Source organism: Corvus kubaryi, unplaced genomic scaffold (genome assembly GCF_017639235.1).
Source record: "Corvus kubaryi isolate FWS band 111438036 unplaced genomic scaffold, C.kubaryi_AGA036_p1.0 78, whole genome shotgun sequence".
Lineage (NCBI taxonomy): Eukaryota > Metazoa > Chordata > Aves > Passeriformes > Corvidae > Corvus > Corvus kubaryi.
This window is the reverse complement of record NW_024582065.1, coordinates 8,489,115-8,512,593: the sequence shown is the minus strand read 5'-3', so window position 1 is coordinate 8,512,593 and position 23,479 is coordinate 8,489,115. Positions and strand designations below refer to the sequence as shown.

The window sequence follows — 23,479 nt, the reverse complement described above, 5'->3', positions numbered from 1 at the left end:
TAAAGCCCGAGTCGTTGTATAAACAATAAAACCTGGTCTGCTGATAGATATTTTTTCCTTATCTGCACTCTGTGTATGTCACGTTAGCGTGTCAATGCAAAATTGTGAACAAATGGGCTTTATTCTGTAATATTGGAAATACACCGTTCATTTACAATTGTAAACTCTGTGTGTCCGGTCTAAATCGCAGTAATTTTCACAGGGGCGTGTAAATAAATCTCTTTTTAACACTTCAACTGCATTAGTTCAGCATCCGTATAACTCGGTATGAAATGCAGGTGATGCCCGAAAGATAGGCTGGAAATAAATCCCCACAGACCGATGTCTATAGAGCAAGTATTTGTTTATTGCAGCGCTGGTGGTGAGGGGGATTTTTTCCTCCTAACTCGCCCGCCTTTGTCAAGTGCTGTGGTAAATTTATACAGTAAATTCTGTGTAATGTTGCTCTGTCATTACAGCATCATCACATATGCACCGAAACTAATTTACATAGCATGATCTCATGGTTATTAGATCATTCTTTGCACTGCTCATGCCCTTCCCCAATTCGGGGGTCTTTGATGAAGGCTTCTAAAGTCTTCTTCGCACTTGAACTTTTCAACTTTGTCTTTGGGGCATGTATAGGTATGGTGCTCCTTGGTCCATCTGGTTTTAACCAGCCTAAATTCTTTGTTTTGTGGCTAATTGGTTTTGGCTTGCCAACTTCTCAATAGTACTACACTTATCTATCTCTAAAATTATACACCTGGTAAGTTTTGGTTTTTTGGTTTTTTGTTTGGTTTTTTCCCCCTCTTTTTCCCTATTCTGCATATAAGCAACTAGTTAACTATATACTAGCCATTACAGTTGTAAAAAAAGTCATTCATATCAGATTATATGGGTATAAAAAGCTATGATTCGGGTTATATAAACATCAGGTTATAGGTATAGAAGTTATAATTCAGGCTGCATTGATATTCTTCCGGTTATATTGATAAAAAGTCATTAATTAGGTTATATTGATATTAGGTTAGATAGATGTCTTATAACCCAAGCTATACAAGCCCTTTGTTACTTTGACCTAGGTTATACAGACATCACAGGGTTGAAAAACCAGTAGGCTGTGTCTGTGAAAGATGTAGGGAAGGAGCATAATTAGATTTAAAAAACATTATTTCAGAGTACTGTTGGACATTTAAAACATTCCCTTGTGTTCTTCACTATTTGTGCCTTATCATTTACGTACCACCCCTATTATTATTTAATAATAGGTATTTTGGCCATGCATTTTAATAATATTAAGCATCTTACATTTTCTAAGATTTTCTTCTATTATTGCTTCCCTTCTAGTTCATTACATTTGGTGAGAAGCTGACCTTACTGTAATTTCATTTTATATTGATCAGAAACAGTTTTGTAAATGCTTTTCCCGTAAGGGTTGACACTGGTATTTGTTTAAACTTCAGCATTCTTGCACAACTTTATTTAACTTTACATAAACTTATTTGTTGAGGTGCTATCCTAGATATCAGGCCTGCAAAGGTTTTGTCACCAATGACTGTAGGGTTTTTTTTTGCAAATGTTTTCAAATTTTTTTTGCAAAATGCTGTTTAAAGTAGTGCATGTTGATATATTGTGCCCTAATATTTCCATATTGCAGTTCTATTTGTAATGGAAGTGCTCAGAAAGTTAACATAATCTGGAATACAAATGGCTAAAAGAAATATGTAAAGGAAATATTATTTCAAAACAACAGAAAAACAACACTGGTCTAAACATATCCACACATTGTTTGATACAACTGAAATGCTTTTTTCCTTCAGACACAAATTTAAAGTCACTTTGATTTTGAAAAACTATTTTATTAAGGACAAACTGAATCTATTTTTTTGTTTGTTGGGGTTTTTTCTACCTCTGAAAATTATTTTATTAATGCAGTTGGCAGAAGGAAAGTGAAGACTGACACAAGGTTGAAATCCTATATTAAAAAATTCCTAAGTTTAGCAGTTCTGGCTTCCTCAGGAGGGGGCAATAACGTTTCAGTAAAGAATGACCTGCAATTAATTATTAACTGTGAGTGAAATGTATTGGTGGCATTTCAGCTCACCCACAGCAGAGGCTGTTTAACCCACCCTCATTAACATCTATGGTTTGCTGTTGTCCCAGACACAATGACTCTTTTAATATATTTTATTCTTTTGCTATTTTCTGGAACGACTTTTAGCCAAGAGAAAACGTAAGTAAAGCAAATACGGAATTTACTGGAAATGTTACTTGATTGTTGTCCTCTCTGTTGGGTAAATAAATCCAGAATTTAAGTAGAGCCAATACAAAGGGCACTTTCCAAATAGGATTTTAATTAGTGTCTTACAATAACCTGATTATCCTGTTTGCTTTAACGCTGTGTATGGAACTGAATTACAAAGGGAAGTAAGAAATCCGAAAGAAATATAGTTATTATTATCCTGTTATTGTTTTATATTGCATGTACAGATATGTCCTTACAGCACCAAAGATCTTCCGAGCTGGGGCCTCTGAGAAAGTTGTAGTTCAAGCTTTTGGTTATGAGGAGGAATTTCCAGTCAATATTGCCCTAAAAAGCTTTCCAGATAAACTCGCTGTGTATTCGTCTGCTCGGATTTCCTTAACTCCAGCCAACAAATTCCAAGATGCTGTAACTTTAACAGTAAGGAATTCAGACTTTTCTTACAGTCTTTTTATTATCACATTTAGTGATAAGTGTTAAAAATGATTATGGTAAGTTTTCAGTTGTTTAAACTGGGGAGGGAAACCTAATGCCCCAATTTTTGGTCTGAAATTAAAATTTGGCTGAATAAAATCAGTGTAAAGGAACGACGCTGAAGTTAAACATAGAATCAAACTATTTTAGAAACATTACCATACTTGCATAACTTTAAAAATAAAGAGAGAGAATCAACTCAAAGTACCAGCCACAGCAGCAGCTCTGTTGTGGCCAGGATTCATCATGTGCTTAGATGGAAATCTGATAATTTGTACTGTTGTAACTCATAACTGGGCTTTGAACTTTGCTGGTTAATTCTGGGCATAAATAAAATGCAATATTTCAGAATATCTGTAGCTTAATACTGCAGACTATCAGCTATCATGTAAGCAAGAATAGATCTTGTGAGTGTTGATATTTTTATTTAATGATACTCAACCACAGGACTGTAATTGCTTTTCAGTTCCTCTTTTCATCAAAAAATACTGTAGGAAAAAATACATTAAAACTATTTTAATAATCTTCAAAAACCTTTATTTCCTCTCCCCCAGGTTCAACCAACAGATTTACCAAGAACAGATAATTCAGACAAGTATTTGTATTTGGAAGCTGTTTCTCCACATTTCACAAGATTTAAAAAAATTCCCGTTTCCTATGAGAATGGGTTTCTTTTTATTCATACAGACAAACCAATTTATACTCCTGATCAGTCAGGTAAATAATGCTTATTTCTCTTGGCTGGTATTTAATTTTTAAAATCTGCTGACTCTGCCAAGGAATTAAGATTTAAGTGTTGTCGCGGGTTCGGTTTGTAACCGGGCGGAAACACCAATTTAGTGTAGTGGTTTGGTCCAAAATACTCATTACTGTTTATCTGCTGTGAGATAAGAATTAGGAGAAATGCAAAACAGGCACTAAACTTGAAAGAATATAAAGAAGTTTATTAACAGACCTAAAAGAAGGAAAAAAAATCATACCACCTTCAGAACTCTCCTCCTCCCCCCACCTTCCTCCCTTCTCCCACTGACAATGTTCAAAGACAACCCTTAAGATGTTCAGTCTGTTTACCACTTCCATAATAACCTTGTTCAGTCCATTTAGAAAGAGAAGTCTCTTCTTGCTCATGCTATGAAAACATTATCACAACGAGACAGCCGCCCACTTCCAAATATCGTTCAGTCCATTTAGGAAGAGGAGTCTCTCTGCCTGCGTGTGAGTCCTTTCCCCCGACTTGCAGCTTTTCCCGCAACTGCTTTCGAGGGTCCACTCTTGAAGTTTTTTGGGGTACAATTTTAAGGTTGAGCCGTTCAGAAACAAAAACAGAGGCCCTTCTCCTTCCCTGGGAGCAAAGGGTCTTCATCATCTTCATCTTTAGGACTATCTCTGGGAGCATCTCTACGGACTGAGGTTTTCTCCTTTCCCGTTCGGAGCAAAAGTCCTCATCTGGTTCATCTCTATGGACTGAGGTTTTCTCCTTTCCCGTTTGGAGCAAAAGTCCTCATCTGGTTCATCTCTCCCTGTCCAAACTTCTCATGAAATTACAGCTGCGTCAGCATCTGCCTATCTCAGCGCAGGTGCTTTTGCTCACGAGTTGAACACTCCACCCCCCATATCTTCATGAAATTACAACAGGATACTCTGATATATCATAGCTTCACAACAGACTTTCAGCTTTAAGCATCTCCTCTCTCTCTTCCCTCAGGTTTTCAGCTCTTCACAGCAATAAAAGGGTTAATCTCACCTCGGCCTTGCAGCTTTGCAGCTGGAATGTTGAATTTTTCTTATCGCAGTGGAGAGGGGGGAGAGCCGAGCCGCTCCGGCTGCCCACGGCAAGGCAGTGGGGGGGGTTCCACGGCTGGAACAGGTCCATGGCTCCAGGATGGCCGTGGCCCGGCCCGGCCTGGCCCAGGCAGGGCCTGGCCGGGCCCACTGGGCCCTGCTCGGACCCTGCAGCCACCTGTCCCAGCGCCGGAAACGAGAGAGAGCTTGGAGGGGGAGTTTGCCTATTCTTAAATGTGGATAACAGAGGTGATCACAACTTTAAGTGGCTTAGAGAATTGTCCATATTCAAACTGGCCAGCTGATAGGTTCTATCAGTTCCCAGAGGAAACTGTAAGCACCCCTTAGCAAGGACGTCCCTTCCGGGACTATGCTTGCTAACCTATGACAAGTGTTCTTTAAGCTCTTGGTTGTGTTGCATTGCCATAGACTGATATTTAATTCTTTAATCAGCAGAGTGTTATTTTGAAGTATTTGATCATACTGAAATCACTTCTCCCTGCCCTCCTCACCCTAAATGACTCATTTGTGGCACAAAGAGTGAAAGATTTTCCTGAGAATTTGTTTAAAATATTGGTGAATTTTTTGGTTGTTTTGATTTTGAGATTTATTGCTATAATTCTTACAGTGAAAGTCCGAGTTTACTCTCTGAATGAAGAACTGCGGCCAGCTCAGAGAGAGACTGTCCTGACTTTTGTGGTGAGTTGTAATTGAATTTAATATTATTATTTTTTAGCTCTAATAACAAATAAAAGTAGGTGGGTTGGTAGATGGGAAATCAGTATTGCAATCAATGTTTAATAAAACTCTTGGATGTTTTTGCAGGTAGACAGAAATCTTTTAAAAGTTTTAAAATTGACTTTGCAAAGTTGGATAGAGGTTTTCAAGCCCCAGATCTGAAGTTGTTACAGAATACAAAAAAAAAAAAAATCTTTAATGTCTGGGAAAAGAATTTTTGAGGGAATTTTAGTACTCTATGGGTTTTATACTATTTGTTTCATTTAAGATATAAAAATAATCAGTATCTACTCTGTTTTTAGCCTTTAACAATTCCCTGGTTATTGCAGTATTTTTTTAGCTATTTTAAGCATAGCTTTGACTTGGTGGAACCAAGTTGTGAGAATTTTAGTCTGAGTTGTTTCTACAAATGTTTGTGTTTTTATGCTCTGAAACTCTTAAGAAAAATATGTTATGGCCAGCCTGCCTCTGAAAAATCACAGGAGGAAGATTCTCCTTTTGACAAGAACAATCTGTAACTGCTCATTCTTTCCTCTTATCATTTAAAGGATCCTGAAGGAGTAGAAGTGGATATTTTGGAAGAAAATGATTTTACTGGAATAGTTTCTTTTCCTGACTTCAAGATTCCTCCTAATCCTAAGTAGATTTATTTAATGCTTGGTTTTTTGTGAATTATTAACATAATAATGCCTTTTTATAGTGACTGTCATAGAGTGGCTTTGCATAGTGGGCATGACTCGAAACTTGGAGGTTTCTAACATATCACATAGGGTGGAATCCTGATATAAATTGGGACCTTATATTCACCTTAAAGAACAGTGAGTGGTAGGTTTTTCATGATCAATTAAAAAAGAATATTAATGACAATTAAAGCTTTCTACTGTAGAGATATAAAGAGGGACAAAGACGTGGTGATTTCATATTTCATATGTATTTCATACAAATCACCACCATTTTTCCAGGAACAGCAGCATAAAAAAGAAATATCTCTTCAGTTCTCCTTTTAGTCCTGAGAGGGTGCTGAAGCATTGCTGAGATGGCAGAAGGATGATAGCAGGGGCTTGAGAAACTGGTTTATAACTGATTTTATTTTCACTGATTTTAATTTAAAATAAGTGTCAAATAATTGGTGATGTATCGAAGAGAATCTGCTCAAAGTAGGCATTGAACACGTGCAAAAATTTGGTGCAGAATTTTCTTCTCTAAGAGATTATTACCCTGAAATATTACTAAGCAGTAATAATAATTTTTTCCCTCATCATTAATTTTCTTCTTAAAAACTGCTTGATTATTAACATTTCATAGGTATGGAATTTGGAAGATTAAAGCCAAGTACAAGAAGGATTTTGTGACCTCAGCTGTGGCAAAATTTGAAGTTAAGGAATACGGTAAGATGTGGCCATACTGTGAACCTGCATTTTTAGTATTTTCAGTAACTCAGACCCCTTGAAATGCCAGGATTCTTCAGTGGCTGAGCACCTGTGGCTTCATGGATAAAACACACCCAAGTGACCTTTCTTCTACTCCATTTGCAGCTATGCCAAGCTTTTCCATCGTCATCGAGCCGGAGAGTAACTTCATTAGTTCGGATAAATTTGAGAACTTCAGGATTGTTGTGAAAGCTAGGTAAGGAAATTGGGCTCGGAATTCTGAATATTTTGTGTCTCTTCTTTTACTTGAGGAATGATTCTCATGAGTCCAGAAGTTTCCTCTTTGCCTTCCTCAAGCAGCACTTTCATCAAAATCCCTTCTGCTCTGTAAGAGATCTAAGTGACCCTTCTTAAAATTCTTCCAAAGTGATTATTTTTCAGCAGAAGTCTTCAAAATACACAGACATTTGTTTTTCATCTCTTGCCTAGGCAATTACTCTTCTTCAACAACAAATGCTTTACTGCAGCCATTAAAGTAATCTCAAAAGCATTTATATTGTTTTATTCTCAGCTATTTTTCCAACAAAAAGCTTCCAAGTGCTGATGTTTTTCTTCGTTTTGGAATAATTGAAGAAAGTGAGAAAAGAATGATGCCTCAGGCAATGCATGTAACAAGGGTAAGAAGCAGCAAGTCAAGTCTGTGTAGAATTTATGTGGATAATTCAGGATTGATCCAATTCCATTGAAGTTTGTCCATTAAATTTGGTGCGAATGGGCCTCAAGTCGTAGTTTGCATCCCCAGCTCCCCAATGTGGCCTTTTCCTGTGTAATGCTGTCATCAGGGGCAGAGAAATGCACTTGGAAATGAAGCTCAGAGGCAGCATCTGAGACAATGTCATTTCCATCTGGTGTAATTACTCTCTTGGCCTAACTGTGTGATTAAAATTTCTATGAAATAACTTTAATGCTATCTATTACAAAATAAATGAAATCAAATGGAGACAAGCAGATCAAAATGATAATAGTTTATTGTGGGGAGTCTGTTCTCCACTAATTATCCCCTTTCCTCATGTAGTGAAGATCTCTCTGTGCTATCCCTACCTCTTGCTGAGCCTGCACACAAACTTTGCTATATGTGCCATTGGTTGATTAATTTAAAATAAATTTAGGGAATAAATAATTCTTTTTTAAAACATTTCCATCTTTGCTTTCCTCTGAAAATAGACAATGAACAGAAACCCATTGAATCTGCATGTAGCCTATGTATTATTTCTAAATTATCAGCTATAAAGTGATGATCTCAATTTCATTTCCAGATTGAAAATGGAGTTGCTAGGATCAATTTTAACAGTAAGAGAGCAGCAAGTTCTATAGGGTTTGACAGTCTGGAAGCACTGGATGGGTCATATTTATATATTGTGGCATCAGTGTTGGAGTCTACAGGTAAGTTGCTTTTTCTTTGCAATTTTTCTTAACATTTCTGCAAATGTGAACAGAACTAGAAAAGAAAATTATTAGGATAACTTTCCTAACATCAGACTTTCTTTAATATTCAGTTTCTTCTTCCAAAAACTTGTAAGGAAGAACAGCCAATTCTCACTGTAAAAAATGGTTAGGGATTAAACTTGCTTTTGGCTATTTGTCACATGGGGTACAATGTTTTGTTAGGTGGCCTCAGCGGAGAAGTAGAGTTCGCTGGAGTCAGGTTTGCTGTCTCTCCTTACAAGCTGAGTTTGATTGCTACTCCTCTCTTTGTGAAGCCTGGACTTCCCTTCTTCATTAAGGTCAGTTCCCAGGAGCAGGCTGGTTGCACATTGCAATTTAAACCCCATAATGCATAAGCTTTGCCATTTTCTCTCTGTATCACTCTATGTCTGAACACTCTTTAATTTCCATTGACTAGTACATTTTGACTCCCTGTTGTAGAAGCAGCTGAGCAGCTCGGAAGCTTCTTCCTGCAAAATGTCACCATTTCTTTGTCCTGATGAACAGGTGCAGGTGAAAGACACCATGGACGACTTTGTGGGAAACATCCCTGTTACTGTCACTGCAAAATCACTTAGTGAGCAAATGGATGAGACTCAGTTGATATCAGAGGGTTCAGAATCTGGGAGAAGAAAAACAAGCATCAGTGATGGAACTGCTTTGTTTGTTGTTAATATCCCATCAAACAGCAAAATGTTGGAGTTTCAAGTGAGTTAAATTGTTCCATTAAATGATTTCTTTGAGGGTGTAATTATTTCTTTGAGGGTAAGGTCTTGATCTGGCTTTTATTAATCCCTCTGAACAACATATTGCAGAGTGATTTTAGTATTGTCTTTGCTTGTTTACTTAGGTATAATTCTGTACTCAGGCTATTCAGACATTTATTATCTTTCCAGGTAAAAACTGCAGATCCACGTCTTTCAGATGAAAACCAAGCAAGTAAAACCTACGAAGCAAAAGCTTATTCATCCCTGAGTCAGAGTTATCTCTATATCAACTGGGCTTCAAACCACAAAACCCTAGAAGTGGGGGATGTAATAAATATTAATGTATATCCACAGAGTCACTACATTGATAAAATACATCACTACAGCTATTTGGTAAGTAACAGATGTTTCTGCATAAAATATTGAATTGCAATTTAATATATATGGTCATGGATGAAAAACCTCAACAATCAAGAACTATCCTCAGCACAGAGTATGTGCAGCTCAGACAGCTGCTTCCTTTCAGATACAGTCTGTCAGCTTTTTAGGAAAAAAATAACAGTCTCATGTTTAAATTATTACTTTTAAATTCTCATCTGACATTGACTGCGATTCAGGACAAGTAGTGTTGGTCTCATGAGCTATTTCAGAAGGTGAAATGTAGATGAAGGAAAAGAAGTGCAGAGGCAGCATTTCTTTTTAGTGGAAGATATAAATTCAAATAATTATTACATGTGAGAAATAGACTGAATATAAAATTTGACTTTTTTATTCTCCATCATTTTTTTTTAACCACAGATCACATCAAAAGGGAAGATAGTAAGCTTTGGAACTCAGGAGAGAATTAAGGATTTGGAATATGAGCATCTAACTTTTCAGATAACCCAAGAAATGGTTCCTTCAGCACGTCTTATTGTTTACTACATTGTCATGGGAGAAGAAGCTGCAGAGTTAGTGGCTGATTCAGTTTGGCTGAATGTGGAACAGAAATGTGGGAATAGCCTTGATGTGAGTAGCAAAATAGGCACTGATATTTGTGGGCTTGCATTCATTTTATGGTCAGATTTTATCTTGGATTTACACAAGCTCTTTCACACTTAACTTGTTGAAGTGTCTGCTTCAGCTGGATTGATTTTGGAACAATGTGCTTTCAAAATTACCAGTATTTGTTTTCAATTTATAGATTAAGCTGCAGTCAAGCAAAGAGACACTGAAGCCAGCAGAGGTTGTATCACTCACCATGAAAACCCAGTCCAGCTCCTTTGTTGCTTTGTCAGCTATGGACAAGGCAATATACGGAGTCACAGGAAGAAGGAGGAGAGCAATGGAAAAGGTGAGCTGGCAGCCATAAAAGGAAATCAAGTTGCTCTTTGTTTCATGTTCACATTCAGTAACTGATACGTGTCACGCACTCAGTCAGCCTGAAAATGGGCAGAAGAGAATTCAAGGAAGAATGAAAGTTGTTGTTTTAAATCTACAGTTCAAAATTATTAAAAGAATTCGTTTACAGTCTTTTGAATTCCAGTAGAAGTAAATTGTGGTTTTAAAGGCAGATCTGAACTCTCTCATTAGAACCCCACTGACTTGGCCAAAACCAGGTTGCAGTGTTGGAGAGCTCCTTGCTCAAGGAGCCATGGAGACCATGATCTCCTTCTTTGTTTTTGCCATAACCTTTCCAGGCTGTGTTCTGAAGGCATTCTGGTAGCATGGCATGTGTGTTTCTCCTCAGATAATGCTGCAGCTGGAGAAGAGTGACCTTGGCTGTGGGGCTGGGGGAGGACAGAACAACATCGCCGTGTTCCGAATGGCCGGGCTCACCTTTCTGACCAATGCAAATGCTGATGACTCAGAGGAAGCAGGTACATTCCTGTGGTCCAGGCATGGAATTGTGGGCTTCCTGAAATATTCTGTTGTCATTCTCAGTTATTATGTTGGAACTCAAGGGAATGCATATACTAATGATTTTTGAGGGAGGCAAGCATCTTGTGAATTAGCTACTGTCATCAAAATGAAAATACTTATATGTCATTAAAACAGCAAACAGAAAAAGTTTCACACATTTGGAATGTGATTTTATGGAATTATTTTTAAGAAGGCTATGCTTTTACAAGAGAAGTTCACATCATTTGTACTTTTTTTTTTTTTGGACAGCTGAACCTTGCAATGAAGTGTTAAGAACCAAACGGTCTGACTTCAGGAACAAGATACGCGAAGAAGGTGTTAAAAATATTTTTAAGTATATCATTATGAAAACAAATCACATCCATTAGAAATCAAGTATCTGAGTGTTTGCTTACTAATTTTAATGTATTTGAGAGAGACTGACAAATATGGACAATGACTTCAGAGAGGACCCCATTTATAAAGCCTTTCCGGATTTAAGTTCACCTTGAAAATACAATGCAAAGTTTAAGCAATGTTTAAGATTTGAGCAACCTGGGCTTGTGGAAGATGTCCTTGCCCATGGCAGGGGGTGGAATGAGATGATCTTTAAACTCCCAACTCAAATCTGTGATTCTTTGGTATTTTCTTTTTCTGAAGAGGCATAACTGAAAATTCACAGTACTGTCCCATGACAATCTTTCCCAATCACCCCATGCCAGACCAAGCCTGTCAGAAAAGCCTTTGACTGATAAATTTTAAAATGTAATACAGCTCATCTTACCTAATTTATATTTTAAATTCAGATTAGTAATTATTAAGTATGTGTCACTAACTTTTCAAAAATAACAACTTCATCCTCAAAACTTTGTCTTCACTGAAATCCTGCGAACAAATAATTTGGAAATAAAAACTTCATCTCAAGGAAGTGAATTATTTTTATTCCAGTATCTAAATACCGAGATCCAGAAATCCGGCAGTGCTGCATGGCTGGAGTAAAGGCATATCCAGTCTCTGAGACCTGCAGGGACAGAGCTCAGAGAATTCAGAGAAACCAACGATGCATTGCTGCATTCAAAAACTGCTGTGAATTTGCCAACAGGCTGCGGCTGGAAGAGCCAAATAAGCTCCTAATATTGGCCAGAATGCGTGAGTATGAGAGCTCTGGGTGTCCTGCTCCAGCAGAACAGGGGGAAAGAGGTGATAGAATCTATTAACCCCTCCCTGGTACCTGTCAGGGTTAGTCCAGACAGAATTTTACCAGTCTCCCAAGACTTTGGTTGCATATCCCTGAAGAGGGGTAGGAGAGCAGTTCTTTATTCTGTTCAGCTTTCTATTCTGTTCACCCACATTTAGAACAACCAGAACAGCAATTAGAGAGAATTAGGAGTAAACTTGAATGCTAAATTTGAATCCTTTGCCCAGGCCCAAGACAGCCAGTGGGTAACACCTCAGGAAAGATCAGTGGGAGTGTCAAATTCTTTCCTTTGTCTCCCTATAATTGCTTGTTAACAAGGTGATCTGTCAGGATATTGGACAGGTATTCACATGTGTAAATGGATGAGGTGGAATTAACACAGATTTTTGACTGAGGGAATTCAGATACCTTTTTTCTTGTATCAGAGGTTTTCTTACTTGCATTATTTATGTTCTTCAGATTTTGAGGCTCTCTTGGAACTGGATAAGGCACAAGTTCGTAGCTACTTCCCTGAAAGCTGGTTATGGGAAGTCCACCAAGTTTCTTCAAGGTACTGCCTTTCTCAAATCAGCTTTATAGAAAGGAAATGCTAAAACTGAGGTAAACTGGGTAACCTTAGTTGAAATGTGAGCTGCAATGCAGTCTTATCCAAACAAACTATTCCTGCCACGTTCCCCTCCATGCTCCATATGTTGTGTGGTGCCCAGATTGTTGAGCCACTTTTCGTTTCACTTTGGACCGTACTAAATACCAGCTTCTGGGAAATCAGCTAAAACCAGGTTTATTCAAACGAAAATCCAGAATTCCTGTTTTCTGGCTATGGTCTCAGAGCTTCCCTGAGTCTCTCTTAGAATGTTGCTGGTGATGAGCTGTTCTTTTAACAGGTGATGATTGGTAATGGATAACTGTAACAACACTTTTAACACAGGTCCAAGACTCTGTCTGTCACCTTGCCTGACTCACTGACCACCTGGGAAGTACAAGGTGTTGGTATTTCAGATAAGGGTAGGTACTGCAACCCTCTTAGCTTGGAGCTAAAGAATCAGGAAGCTTTGTAGACCCTCTCATTCAGTTTGACATTCATGTTCTAAAATGTTCACTTTCTGGTTCATAGACAGGAAAAGAAAACAAGAATGTGTATTTTAGGGAAAGTAAATTACTTCATGTCATGTTGTGAGTGTCAGTGGCTGGGAAAACAAAACCTGTCTTGTGTGTGACAGTGGCTGATAGTAAATGAGTAAGAAGAAGAAAAAATATTGAGTAACTCTTCCCTGGAAAACTTCACATTGTCCTGCTACCTGTAGCTCAGGGATTTGAGATTTTCCAACAGATTTGGTAATCCAAGCAGAGAACTTATTTGGGAAGAAGAAACCCAAAGAACCTGATATGTCAGCAGGGGTGTGAGGAATGGGAGAGAGCAGCTTGCATCAGGAAGTAAAAGCTGGGGCACTTTTAAAAAGCTTGGATTGTTCAAAGTGCACACTGAAAAATGATAAATCATCACTAAAGTATGTCAAGACCTTCTCAAACTTGTTTATCAGAAGGGTGGATAAGACACTCTGCTTTTATGTTTTTAATTCTCTTAGGTATTTGTGCTGCTGCACCTTTGGAAATCCAGGTTATGAAGGATATCTTCCTGAGCATTTATGTTCCTTATTCCGTGGTACGAGGGGAGCAAATTGAGTTAAAAGGATCCGTTTATAACCATCAAGCCTCTGCAATTAAGGTAATTTGTGTTAATGAGTTCTGTGAAAGGATTATAATAATAATAAATTAAAAAAGCATTTTTCCTGTGAATATCTAGTATAAACAGATCCTTGGATCAGATTTCTCCAGTCCTTAAGCCAGTGTTACGTATTGCAAACAGAGAAGTAGCATTACAGTAACAGAATGCTCATTACAGGATTTCAGTGGCTTTGATTTCTCTGGTGTCATACCTGCCATGGAAATGAAACATTAAAAACTTTCCACGTTTCAGTTCTGTGTTAAAATAGCAGCTGGAAATGGAATCTGTACTTTTGGAGATTCTGCAAGTGCTGGATCGGGGATGCAGAGCTGTAAATTAAAGAATCTGGACGGTGGTTCTTCCTCAGCAATTACATTCCGGATACTCCCACTGGAACTGGGTCTTCACACTGTCAATTTTACATTGCTGACCCCCAGGAACAGTGAAATTGTAGTTAAAACTTTACGTGTCATGGTAAGAACAAAAAATCGGAATGTTTTTAGCTTTTTTTAAATTTTCAAATCGGGTTCAATTGAGTCAATATGGAAATTTTGCTCTGTTTTAATATTATCACACAATGTCCTTGAATTCATTGAGGTGTGTGCGGTGGAAAATGATTGACTGAGCATTTGAGCACTCTCATTTTTAAACCTTGATTATAAGACCTGTCAGAAAGATTACATGCATAAAAAGATAGATTAGAACTTTGTAAGCAAGGAGAATACTTTATTCTGAATTGATTGGTTTGGATTTTCACTGAAACACAATTTTTGGTAATTTTTTCCTTTCCTAAGGTTTTATTTAAATCTTTTGTTAAATTTTCTCAAGAACTGTATGAGCTAGAACACTAACTGAAATTCATGTGGGACAGCTGTACAACAGTTAAGTCAAACTCAACTACAGAAAAAGAAGGCAAAAATACTGTGGGTTTAACCTGTTGTTTCATCCTATTTGATTAAGCAAAAATGTTTCCATTTTCTACCTCTTGCCTCATAATGATTCCAGCCAGAAGGCATTAAGAAAGAACTTCATGCAGGTTTCACTTTGGATCCACAGGGTGTTTATGGTAAGAGAACTGATGATGTGTCTTTGTGTTATTTTTTCATGTTCTTGATTCTTGATAATCAAGTTTTTTATAATATGAAAAAATTGGAATTTCTCCTTCCTGAGATATTGTAAATATATCATTTCCCAAGGATTTCCTGCCCTTGGCTTAAGGAAACTTGGATTAATTTCTTAAAGGAATCTTTATCTTTTAGTGTGATATGATTGTAAGCTTTTCTCAGCAGGTGCTTTATTAATGGGAATAGAATATGTTGTCATTTAACCAAAGAAACCACAAAGTTCAGGTCTAGATCACGTTTTTTTTGGTAACAAAAGAAAGATAAAGAGTTTGCACCTGTTCCTTTTCAAAGATTGATGTTGTTTGCATGTGCATTTGGGAATATTTCTAGTTTTCAAATTTTGGTTGCTGAATTCTCAATTGTAACCTTCAATCTGGCAATTACAGCTGAATCATCCGTTGATTTAGACTGTGCAGTGTGATACATGTACATATGTATACATCTTCAATTACAGGTTCAATCAAGAGACGACAAGAATTTCGATACAAAGTCCCACTAGATCTGGTCCCTAAAACACAAATTGACAGAAGTGTCAGTGTAAAAGGTAAATTGAAACTGTCAGTGCACTGCATATGTACTTTCTATATATATGTGTGTGTGTCCTTTTCCTCTTATTTTGTATTAAATTAATCTAATTTCTTCCTAGGTTCTTTTTCTTTTGAGAGAAGGCTTTGCAGGTCCCCTTTTTGTGTAGAAATTTAAGCACTTCATAAAGAATGGCTGCTCATAAGTGTCAGTCAGATTCTGCCCTTGGATTTGCTTCCACGATCTGTTGTTTAAATCAATTTTGGGGTTTTTCCTTCCACAGGACATCTTATGGGTGAAGTGATTGCCACGATCCTGAGTCCCAGTGGCCTGCAGATGCTGACCAGCCTGCCCAAGGGCAGTGCAGAGGCTGAGCTCATGAGCATTGCCCCAGTATTTTACGTGTTCCGCTACCTGGAAGAGTCGGATAACTGGCATTTACTGGGCCCTGAGACCTTGAGGTCAAGAACTCAGATGAGGAGGAAGATGAGAGAAGGTAGAAAAATCTGCTGCTGCTCTTGCTTCAGGGTTGTAGAGGTCCATAACCTTTGCTGAGTGAGAGGGGTGATACATCTGAGGGAGCAAACATAATTCTCAGAACTTTCTTTGCGCCTGATGTATCCCTTAGGAATTGTGAGCATCTTGTCATTCAGGAATGCTGACTACTCCTACAGCATGTGGAAGAATGGGCAAGCTAGCACATGGTGAGTTAAAAGGGGTTTGGGGTTGGAAAAAGGCTTATCTCAGTCCTTTGCTTTCATAATTTTAGTAACCACCAGACAAGAACATGAGGGTAGATTTAATCTCTGCTTGGTACTCTTAATATTATCTTTTGATTCCTTGCTTTCACTTGCCAAATCTTTTCTTAGTGTCCATAATTCACGCCATGACAACCAAGATGGGTTTGGGATGTAGTGAGTTCATACCCTAAAACACGGGAGTTGATCCTGGTTTAAAATGATTTCAGTAATTACTGCCCATTTGTTAAGCTAAGTTTGAAATTAGTCCTGTTTATTCCTTTGAACTGTGGGAGTGTGTAGGATACAGAATCCTAAACAGTGCAAATTTGTGTCTGCCCTCCGCAGTGTGGGAGTACCTGCCAATCTAAACAAACAGGATCTGTTTGCTTTCCTTGGCAGGTTGACAGCTTTTGCTTTAAGGGTTCTTGGACAAGTTAATCAATACATTGATCTCGATCAAAAGTCTATTTGTGATTCCCTTCTGTGGCTGATTGATAACTGTCAGATGCCAGATGGGTCATTCAATGAATTTTCAAACTACCAACCAGTGAAACTACAGGTATGAAACCCAAACTTTTTCTGTGCTCAGACAGTAAAAGCTGAAGGCACCAGGAGATAAAGTGTTTTAGCAGTGCAAGATATTTTAGGCTGGATTTCATCAAAACACCCATTTAAGACAACTTTTCTCTTTAGTCTAAATTCATTTAAGGCACAGCACAATCTTGCAAACCTTTCTGGTTTCCCACATAAAGAAGATGCTTGCCACTTCTTAATATTTAGAAAAAGAATATTTAGGTTCATTTTACAATCTAATAGTCCTGCCTTGTGAATAACTTCATATATTTTGGTTTCTTTTTTACAAAGAAGCTGTTGCCTTCCAAAGAGTCAATGTATTTTCAGGTTTAATTAAACTGATGGTTTTTACAGGAATTTCTATTTGCTTCCACACCTAAACAGTGAAAATTCTATTTATTTAAATGAACTTTAATTTCTGTTTAATTATTTTTATTATTTGGTTTTTGTAGGGTACATTACCTCGAGAAGCTAAAGAAAAATCTTTGTATCTCACAGCATTTTGTATTATTGGAATTGACAAGTCAATTAAAATATGTCCTACTCAGGTAAACATTATTTTTATTTCTGCCAGTGGACATGTCCTGGGCTTCTAGTTTCTTCACTTTTCTTTGACATTTGTTTAAATAAATCAAGAGGTTGTTTTCAGTTTCACAGTTTCATTTGCTTTGTTAGTCTTTGTCTTTCAGAGTTAGCAAAAGAACAAGGAACTTCTGGATTTATTATAAGATATTGTGGAAGACATTATATATCTATACAGCCTTGAGAGAGGATGTGTTTCTCTAAGGGTCAGTCTGATGGGTGTAAGCTGTAACCTGTCCCTCTTTTCAGAAAATCCATGATGCCAAGAGCAGAGCAGGGGATTTTTTGGTGCAGAATGTGCAGCTGGCCCAGAGCCCCTTCACCATGGCCATCACCTCGTACGCCCTGGCCCTGGTGGACCTCAACGACAACTCGGCACGGGCGGCGTTCTCTGCCCTGAAGAAGGAGGCCTTTGTCATAGGTACTGTTCAGTTCTCACTCTTCCTGACCAGCACTGTCCCCATCAGCTGCTCTGCATCACATCTGTGCTCACCACTTCATAAACATCAGCTTTTTAGCATAGGAGAAGTTGATTTCTGTCCCCTGTTAGGTGCAGAGTGAATTCCTCCCCATCTCCTGGCCCTGAGTGGGCTGTACCTGACTTTGTGTAGCAGAGCTGCTGCTGTGCTTCCATCTGAACCCTTTTCTCCCCCTGCAGGTGACCCTCCCATCTATAGGTTTTGGAAAGATGCTTTCAAAACACAAGACCAGCCAGCCCCCAGCTCTGTCACTGCACAAATGGTTGAAACCACAGCCTATGCCTTGCTCACTACTTTGCTAAGAGGGGATGGAAACTATGCCAAGCCCATCATCAAATGGCTCTCTGAAGAACAGAGATATGGGGGAGGATTTTATTCCACACAGGTGGGCTCTTAGATATTCTGTCCTCATTCTGCAAGTACCAAAATCTGAAACACTTTTTCCCATCCCTGGAAATTCAAGGCCAGATAGGATGAAGCTGAGCAACCTGGTCTAGTGGAAAGTGTCCCTGCCCACAGCAGGGTTGGAATGAGAGGGGCTTTAAGGTCCCTTCCAACCCAAACAGTTCTATGATTCTGTGAGATGAACATTTTAAGAGGATAATATAATTAAATGACCACACTGCCAGCATCAGAGTGCTGTGTATGGGATTGGTATCAAGTGACTCCATTGCCATGATATTCTTGGTCTCTGGGAAATCTCTTCATTATCATAAACTGAAATTTTATAAATAGAATCTCTGAAGTTAATTCTTTGTAATTGATTTCTGACAGGACACTATTAATGCCCTTGAGGCCTTGACTGAATATTCCCTTCTTGTCAAACGGCTGAATTTGGACATGGATGTTAAAGTATCCTACAAAAACGGAGGATCCCTAAACTTATTTAAACTGACAGAAAACAATTTTGTGGGAAGAACTGTGACAGTGAGTAAATAACATTGCTTCTAAAAAGGGAAACCAGAATCCTTAGCATCCTGGTAAATACTTATTTGAGCTTTGGAATAGCTACTAAAGTAGCTATTTTTTGTTATAACAAAGAGGTAATAATTTGATATGAAAAATGTTTAAGGTCTTTGTTTATCTGCTGTATTTAATATATTTGAATGTTCACTTAAATTTAATATTTCTGCAGAATCTGTTATGTTTTTGAAATGTAAGCAAGACAAGCAGATCATCTGACCTGAATTGTTGCTAATTGTTGCTAAGATTTATAATGAATGTGTGACTTCTTGTTTCTCCCCAATCCTTTAGGCACCTTTGCAAGATGACCTATATGTGAGCACTGGCAGCAGCACTGGCATAGCTACAGTAAATGTAAGTATGCAACCAGGTTTTTTTTAATGGAATTTCTCTTTTCTTAATATGGTGTGGTTTTGCTCAAGAACTCCCCATTTCTTTCTGTGCTGATAATTTATTTCCTCTGCTTTGCTGTTTTTTTTATATTACCAATAAACCAGGCTTGTTTGTGTTCTTCACAGTGTGAGTTTTTACAGTTTTATCCCAGTTTTGAGGATTGTTTGATGCTGCTGCTGTTTTGTCTGATTTATTTGTACGTGTGCAGGTGAGGACAGTGTATAACATCCTTGGTACTTCTGAAGAGTCCTGTAACTTTGAACTGAAGATTGTTCCAAAGAGAGATGATGGTAAAGGGTTAATATAATTTTAAACGTTACTATTCAGGTCAGTGCAAGGGAAGGTGGGAAAAAAAATCCCATTTTTTATGAGTGTTTTTTATTAAGAAAAAAAGAAATTCTGCCACTTTCTAAATGCAAAACTGGAAAAGAAATTGCTAAAAGCTTTTTTAGCCCTGTTTGAAACTATTGCCTTTTTGTGAATAGAATTAATATCTAATTTATTTCTGTTAGGTGCATTTTTAGTCATTTATGGAAAAGTTTTTACAATTGGTGGAGTGAGAAGAAAGAAATATGATGTGGAGTGGGATGGTGACAGTTAATTCTACAAAGTACTGAACATTCTGGTGCAGTTACTGCAGGGTATAGAACCACATTCTGAACTTTTGCCATGAAATGGTTTTAATAATATAAACACACAATAAACTACATTAAACTTTTAAGGTGTTGTTTCATCTGAGTTACCGAAGAAGTAAGTGCTCTTTGCTTGTGGCTAGACAATGAGTTCCTGTAAAATAACCATCAAGACAATTTAAAGAATTACCTTCCAATTATGCAAATGCTTTGTGAGAATTCTGGATTGCTGCTTTTGAAGAGTTATAAAATTCCTTCTTTGGCTCTACTTGATACAAACAGGTCGCATAAGACAAGATGGGGAACCCCTGGGGCACCTGGAGGCTTGTGCGAAGTAAGTGCAGCTGAGGGTTTGTTTATTAATAATTCCACCAGCTCTCCTGATCTTTTCTTTCTGTTTCTTCACTGTTATGTACATGTGTAAACAGAATTAGAGCCAAAGGGCATGATCTCTGTGGGAAGGAGCCTTCAAGTTATATTTGGGTTCTCCTGGAACATAAGCGTTAAAGGCCTCTTCATGCATGATATTGGCATAAATCTGAATTGATTCATCTGGGCTATTTTGCTTCATTATGAGTTTACTGTGGCCTCATTGTTGACAGAATTTTCCTTAGGTTTTTCTGGGATCACATTCAAATATGTCTCTTTCGTTTCAGTTATAATTAACTGGCTTTAATCTATTTCAGGTACAGGCCCAGTGCGAGTGAGCCCCGGTCGGGGTCTGCTCATGCTGTGATGGACATAGGGCTGGTCAGTGGAGTGGAAGCCAATCCAGAGGATTTATCTACTGCAAGTATTGAAGAATGGTTTTTCTCTTACTGGCTTTATATAACAGAGCTGTAGTATTTACTGTTCTTCATCTTTTTCTGTGCCCTGCAGCTTGCAAGTGGAGTTGATCAGTTGATAGCAGATTATGAGATAAAAGATGGGCATGTTCTCCTGCAGATAGACTCTGTATGTTACCCCTTTCCTAACTGTAAGCACTGCTTTTACTCTTTGGAATAATTTTGCTTCCTCTAGAGCTCCTTAATTCATGTGTCCTTCAAACAGGTGCCAGCTCATAAGTTCCTGTGTGTTGGCTTCCGGATCAGTGAGCTTTTCCGGGTTGGAATGCTGAATCCTGCCACCTTCACTGTGTACGAATATCATGCACCAGGTATGTGTTCCAGGTACTCACATCCCTGTTTGCCTTTTAGCTCTTTATTCCTCCTGAAGGACTGCATTTTTCCTTCTGTAATGGCTTTTTAATCCATCTTATTTGAAGCTCAGGTGACTTTTTACTTGCCAAGTTTCAGTGTTGACATCTTGGACTTTGATTTTCTACATGTATTTGTTGTTTCTTTCTGGATCTCCTAGATAAAAGATGCACTATACTTTATAACCCCTATGGAAATGAAAAACTTGTGAGATTGTGTGAAGGAGATGAATGCAAATGCATGGAAGGTAAGCTTTATTTGAAGATGTTTTTTCATTTTACTTGGTGGGAAAATGCAGTGTAGTGCTTTGAACAAAACCACACTAAACATAAGGAAAAAATCCTCATAAGAACACAACTGTTTCCTCTCCACATTTTGTATTTAAAAAATAAATTAGAAAACCCCAAGTGTGCAGTGTGATCATGGAAGTCTGACTTGATTAACTCAGGTGTTTGAGGGTGTTATTTTGCGTTTCAAATATTCAGTGTTCCAGCATGCAATCCCATACTTACAGTGTTGCTCAGTTAGTGATCCCAAACAGGTAGATCCATGTTTTCTTTGGGGACATGTGCTGACATTCTCTTACCTCTGCCTTTCCCTTTCTCCTCGTAGCTGAGTGTGGTAAAGTCCAGGAGAGACTCGACCGGTCGATAAGTGCTGAGAGCAGGAGAGAGGCTGCCTGCCAGAGGGACATTGCATATGGTAATGGGGGCTCCACTGCCTGCTTCCCCTGCTCTGAAATGTTTGTTTGCTCTGTTTGCTGCTGCTGCAAAGCATCTTGCTCAAATTAGAGCTGTAGTGATTAGAAATTCAGTGTGGTTGCCAGTGGCATAGAGTAAGGAAGGTGACAAGCTGGAGCAGAGAAAGGTGAGCTCTACCCACAGCTTCCCTCAGATTAAGCGTGGGTAGAACTTGCCAGTGTTTTCTGCCCCTATAACCATCATATTCCCAGAAATCAGTGTTGTAAAGGGACACAATATTCTCCTTCTGAGCGTCTGTAAGATATTCAGGATGTGTTGGAGGAACAAGGAATAACCGGATTCTGGTTTGTGTCATTGTGCAGTTTATAAAGTGAACATCTTATCTCGCAGTGAAGAAGGGTTTTTTGTGAAGTATTCTGCAACTCTGCTGGATCTCTATAAAAGGGGTGAGTGTCCTGTTCCATTTTTCTGCCCCTGGGAGAAAGGATGTCGTAATGTTCTTGGGTTCTCACTGTGGCACAAGTGGATGCTCATAGGTCCTGTGGAACTGAAGCTGATATTCACTCCTTTTTCCTCTGAGTTTAAGCATCCAATATATCCTTAAAATTACTATAATATAAAATTATTTAATGTCCACAAGGCTTATTTGCCATTCAGATTTAATTGCAAAGTCTTTCACAAGAGACATGTTCTGTATCATTGAATTTTCCTGTTACAGAATGTGGCAAAGAGATCCCTTGGCTGTGGAGTGCTGTAGAACATTTTAGTGTTTTCTATCTAATACATGAGTTACTGGAAATTCTTTTTGTGAAATTGTCCATTCTTGATTCTTTTTTTCTTTTTTTTTTTTTTTTTTACTTCAGGGCAGGCTTTTGCTCAAAAAAATAATGAAATAACCTTTGTTAAAAAGAAGACCTGCACAGATGTTGACTTGAGCCCAGGAGAGCAGTATTTGATCATGGGAAAAGAAGCCTTAAAGATAAGCATTGGTTACAGTTTCAAGTAAGTCATTTACCACCAAGATATGATGAGATGTAATCTTGAAGTGAAGTGCTTGTATGCAATAATTCTTGTGTGGTACAGAACTGATTTAATTTTGAAAGTACTCAAGCAACCCTCGCACAATGTGTTATCAGATGTGTCACCTAAAGCTGGATCATGAACACAAAGCAAGCACTTCCATATTGTAATTTTTTCTCTCTTTGACATTTTCCTTCCCAAATCTTAGCAGCAAGTGATCATTTTCTGTTGTCTTCTTAGATTCCAGTACCCTTTGGACTCCAGCACTTGGATTGAGTGGTGGCCTTCAAATGCAGCCTGTACATCCTGTCGGGAGTTTCTGAACACAATGGATGATTTTGCTGAAGATCTCCTCATCAGTGGCTGTTGATTCACTTGGACAGTTTTTAAATTAAAAATCCAGACCAAATCTCATTGAAAAGAAGATAAATCCTCACCTATTTATTAATTCTTTTTGAACTGAACACTCATTAATAGTTATCTTGAAAAATTATCTTTGCATGTATTTTATAGCAGTGTTATTACAAGAGAGTAATGTTCAAATATGGTTTTTAAGCTTGGATGAGAGAATAACACAGAATGGTGCAAAGACATTTGAAGTTAAAAGAAGTGGATTGATTGTAAAAACAAACATGAAAAGTCCTGTCTTGTCACTCAATCCCATGTCTTATCTGAACATAAATATATGCAGCCACTTTGTAAGCTCTCTGTGAAAGAAACTTTATCCCTTAGGTTTTCCTTTTGTACTCTTTTTTTGAATTCCTGCATTTCAATTCCTGACAGTAACTGATGCTGGTTTTATGCTCTGCTTTCTTGTTTAAAAAAAAAACAACCAAACAAAATTCTTCAATCATATGTGTGCCTTTCATTATTTGTGTTTTAAGACACAGTCAACTGAATCAACATCTCCTGTAACTTAGGTGGATTAAAACAAATGTTACTTTG

General features: G+C 38.0%; 1 protein-coding gene across 1 annotated transcript; it reads left to right on the top strand.

Moving 5' to 3' along the window:
- Positions 1 to 2,076: 2,076 nt before the first annotated feature.
- On the top strand, positions 2,077 to 23,389 carry C5 (complement C5). Its single transcript, XM_042052472.1, has 41 exons — positions 2,077 to 2,215; positions 2,473 to 2,665; positions 3,274 to 3,436; positions 5,130 to 5,200; positions 5,788 to 5,879; positions 6,545 to 6,627; positions 6,775 to 6,865; positions 7,181 to 7,286; positions 7,926 to 8,052; positions 8,278 to 8,393; positions 8,602 to 8,802; positions 8,991 to 9,194; positions 9,600 to 9,809; positions 9,985 to 10,134; positions 10,531 to 10,660; positions 10,953 to 11,018; positions 11,631 to 11,831; positions 12,340 to 12,430; positions 12,809 to 12,885; positions 13,467 to 13,606; positions 13,859 to 14,080; positions 14,612 to 14,672; positions 15,185 to 15,274; positions 15,539 to 15,751; positions 15,884 to 15,959; positions 16,395 to 16,554; positions 17,021 to 17,116; positions 17,400 to 17,571; positions 17,809 to 18,014; positions 18,404 to 18,556; positions 18,884 to 18,946; positions 19,194 to 19,275; positions 19,900 to 19,951; positions 20,304 to 20,406; positions 20,497 to 20,571; positions 20,668 to 20,773; positions 20,974 to 21,060; positions 21,426 to 21,515; positions 21,877 to 21,960; positions 22,378 to 22,516; positions 22,775 to 23,389. Exons 1-41 carry the CDS (start codon positions 2,151 to 2,153, stop codon positions 22,902 to 22,904), a joined length of 5,037 nt encoding a protein of 1,678 aa, XP_041908406.1. The 5' UTR covers positions 2,077 to 2,150; the 3' UTR covers positions 22,905 to 23,389.
- The last annotated feature ends 90 nt before the right edge of the window (positions 23,390 to 23,479 follow it).

Excerpts from the sequence above, each read along its gene's own strand:
- C5 (XM_042052472.1), top strand. The coding sequence starts at position 2,151 with ATGACTCTTTTAATATATTTTATTCTTTTGCTATTTTCTGGAACGACT. Across the intron at positions 21,061-21,425 it reads TGAATGCAAATGCATGGAAG|CTGAGTGTGGTAAAGTCCAG; the intron begins GTAAGCTTTATT and ends TTCTCCTCGTAG. Across the intron at positions 22,517-22,774 it reads AGCATTGGTTACAGTTTCAA|ATTCCAGTACCCTTTGGACT; the intron begins GTAAGTCATTTA and ends TTGTCTTCTTAG.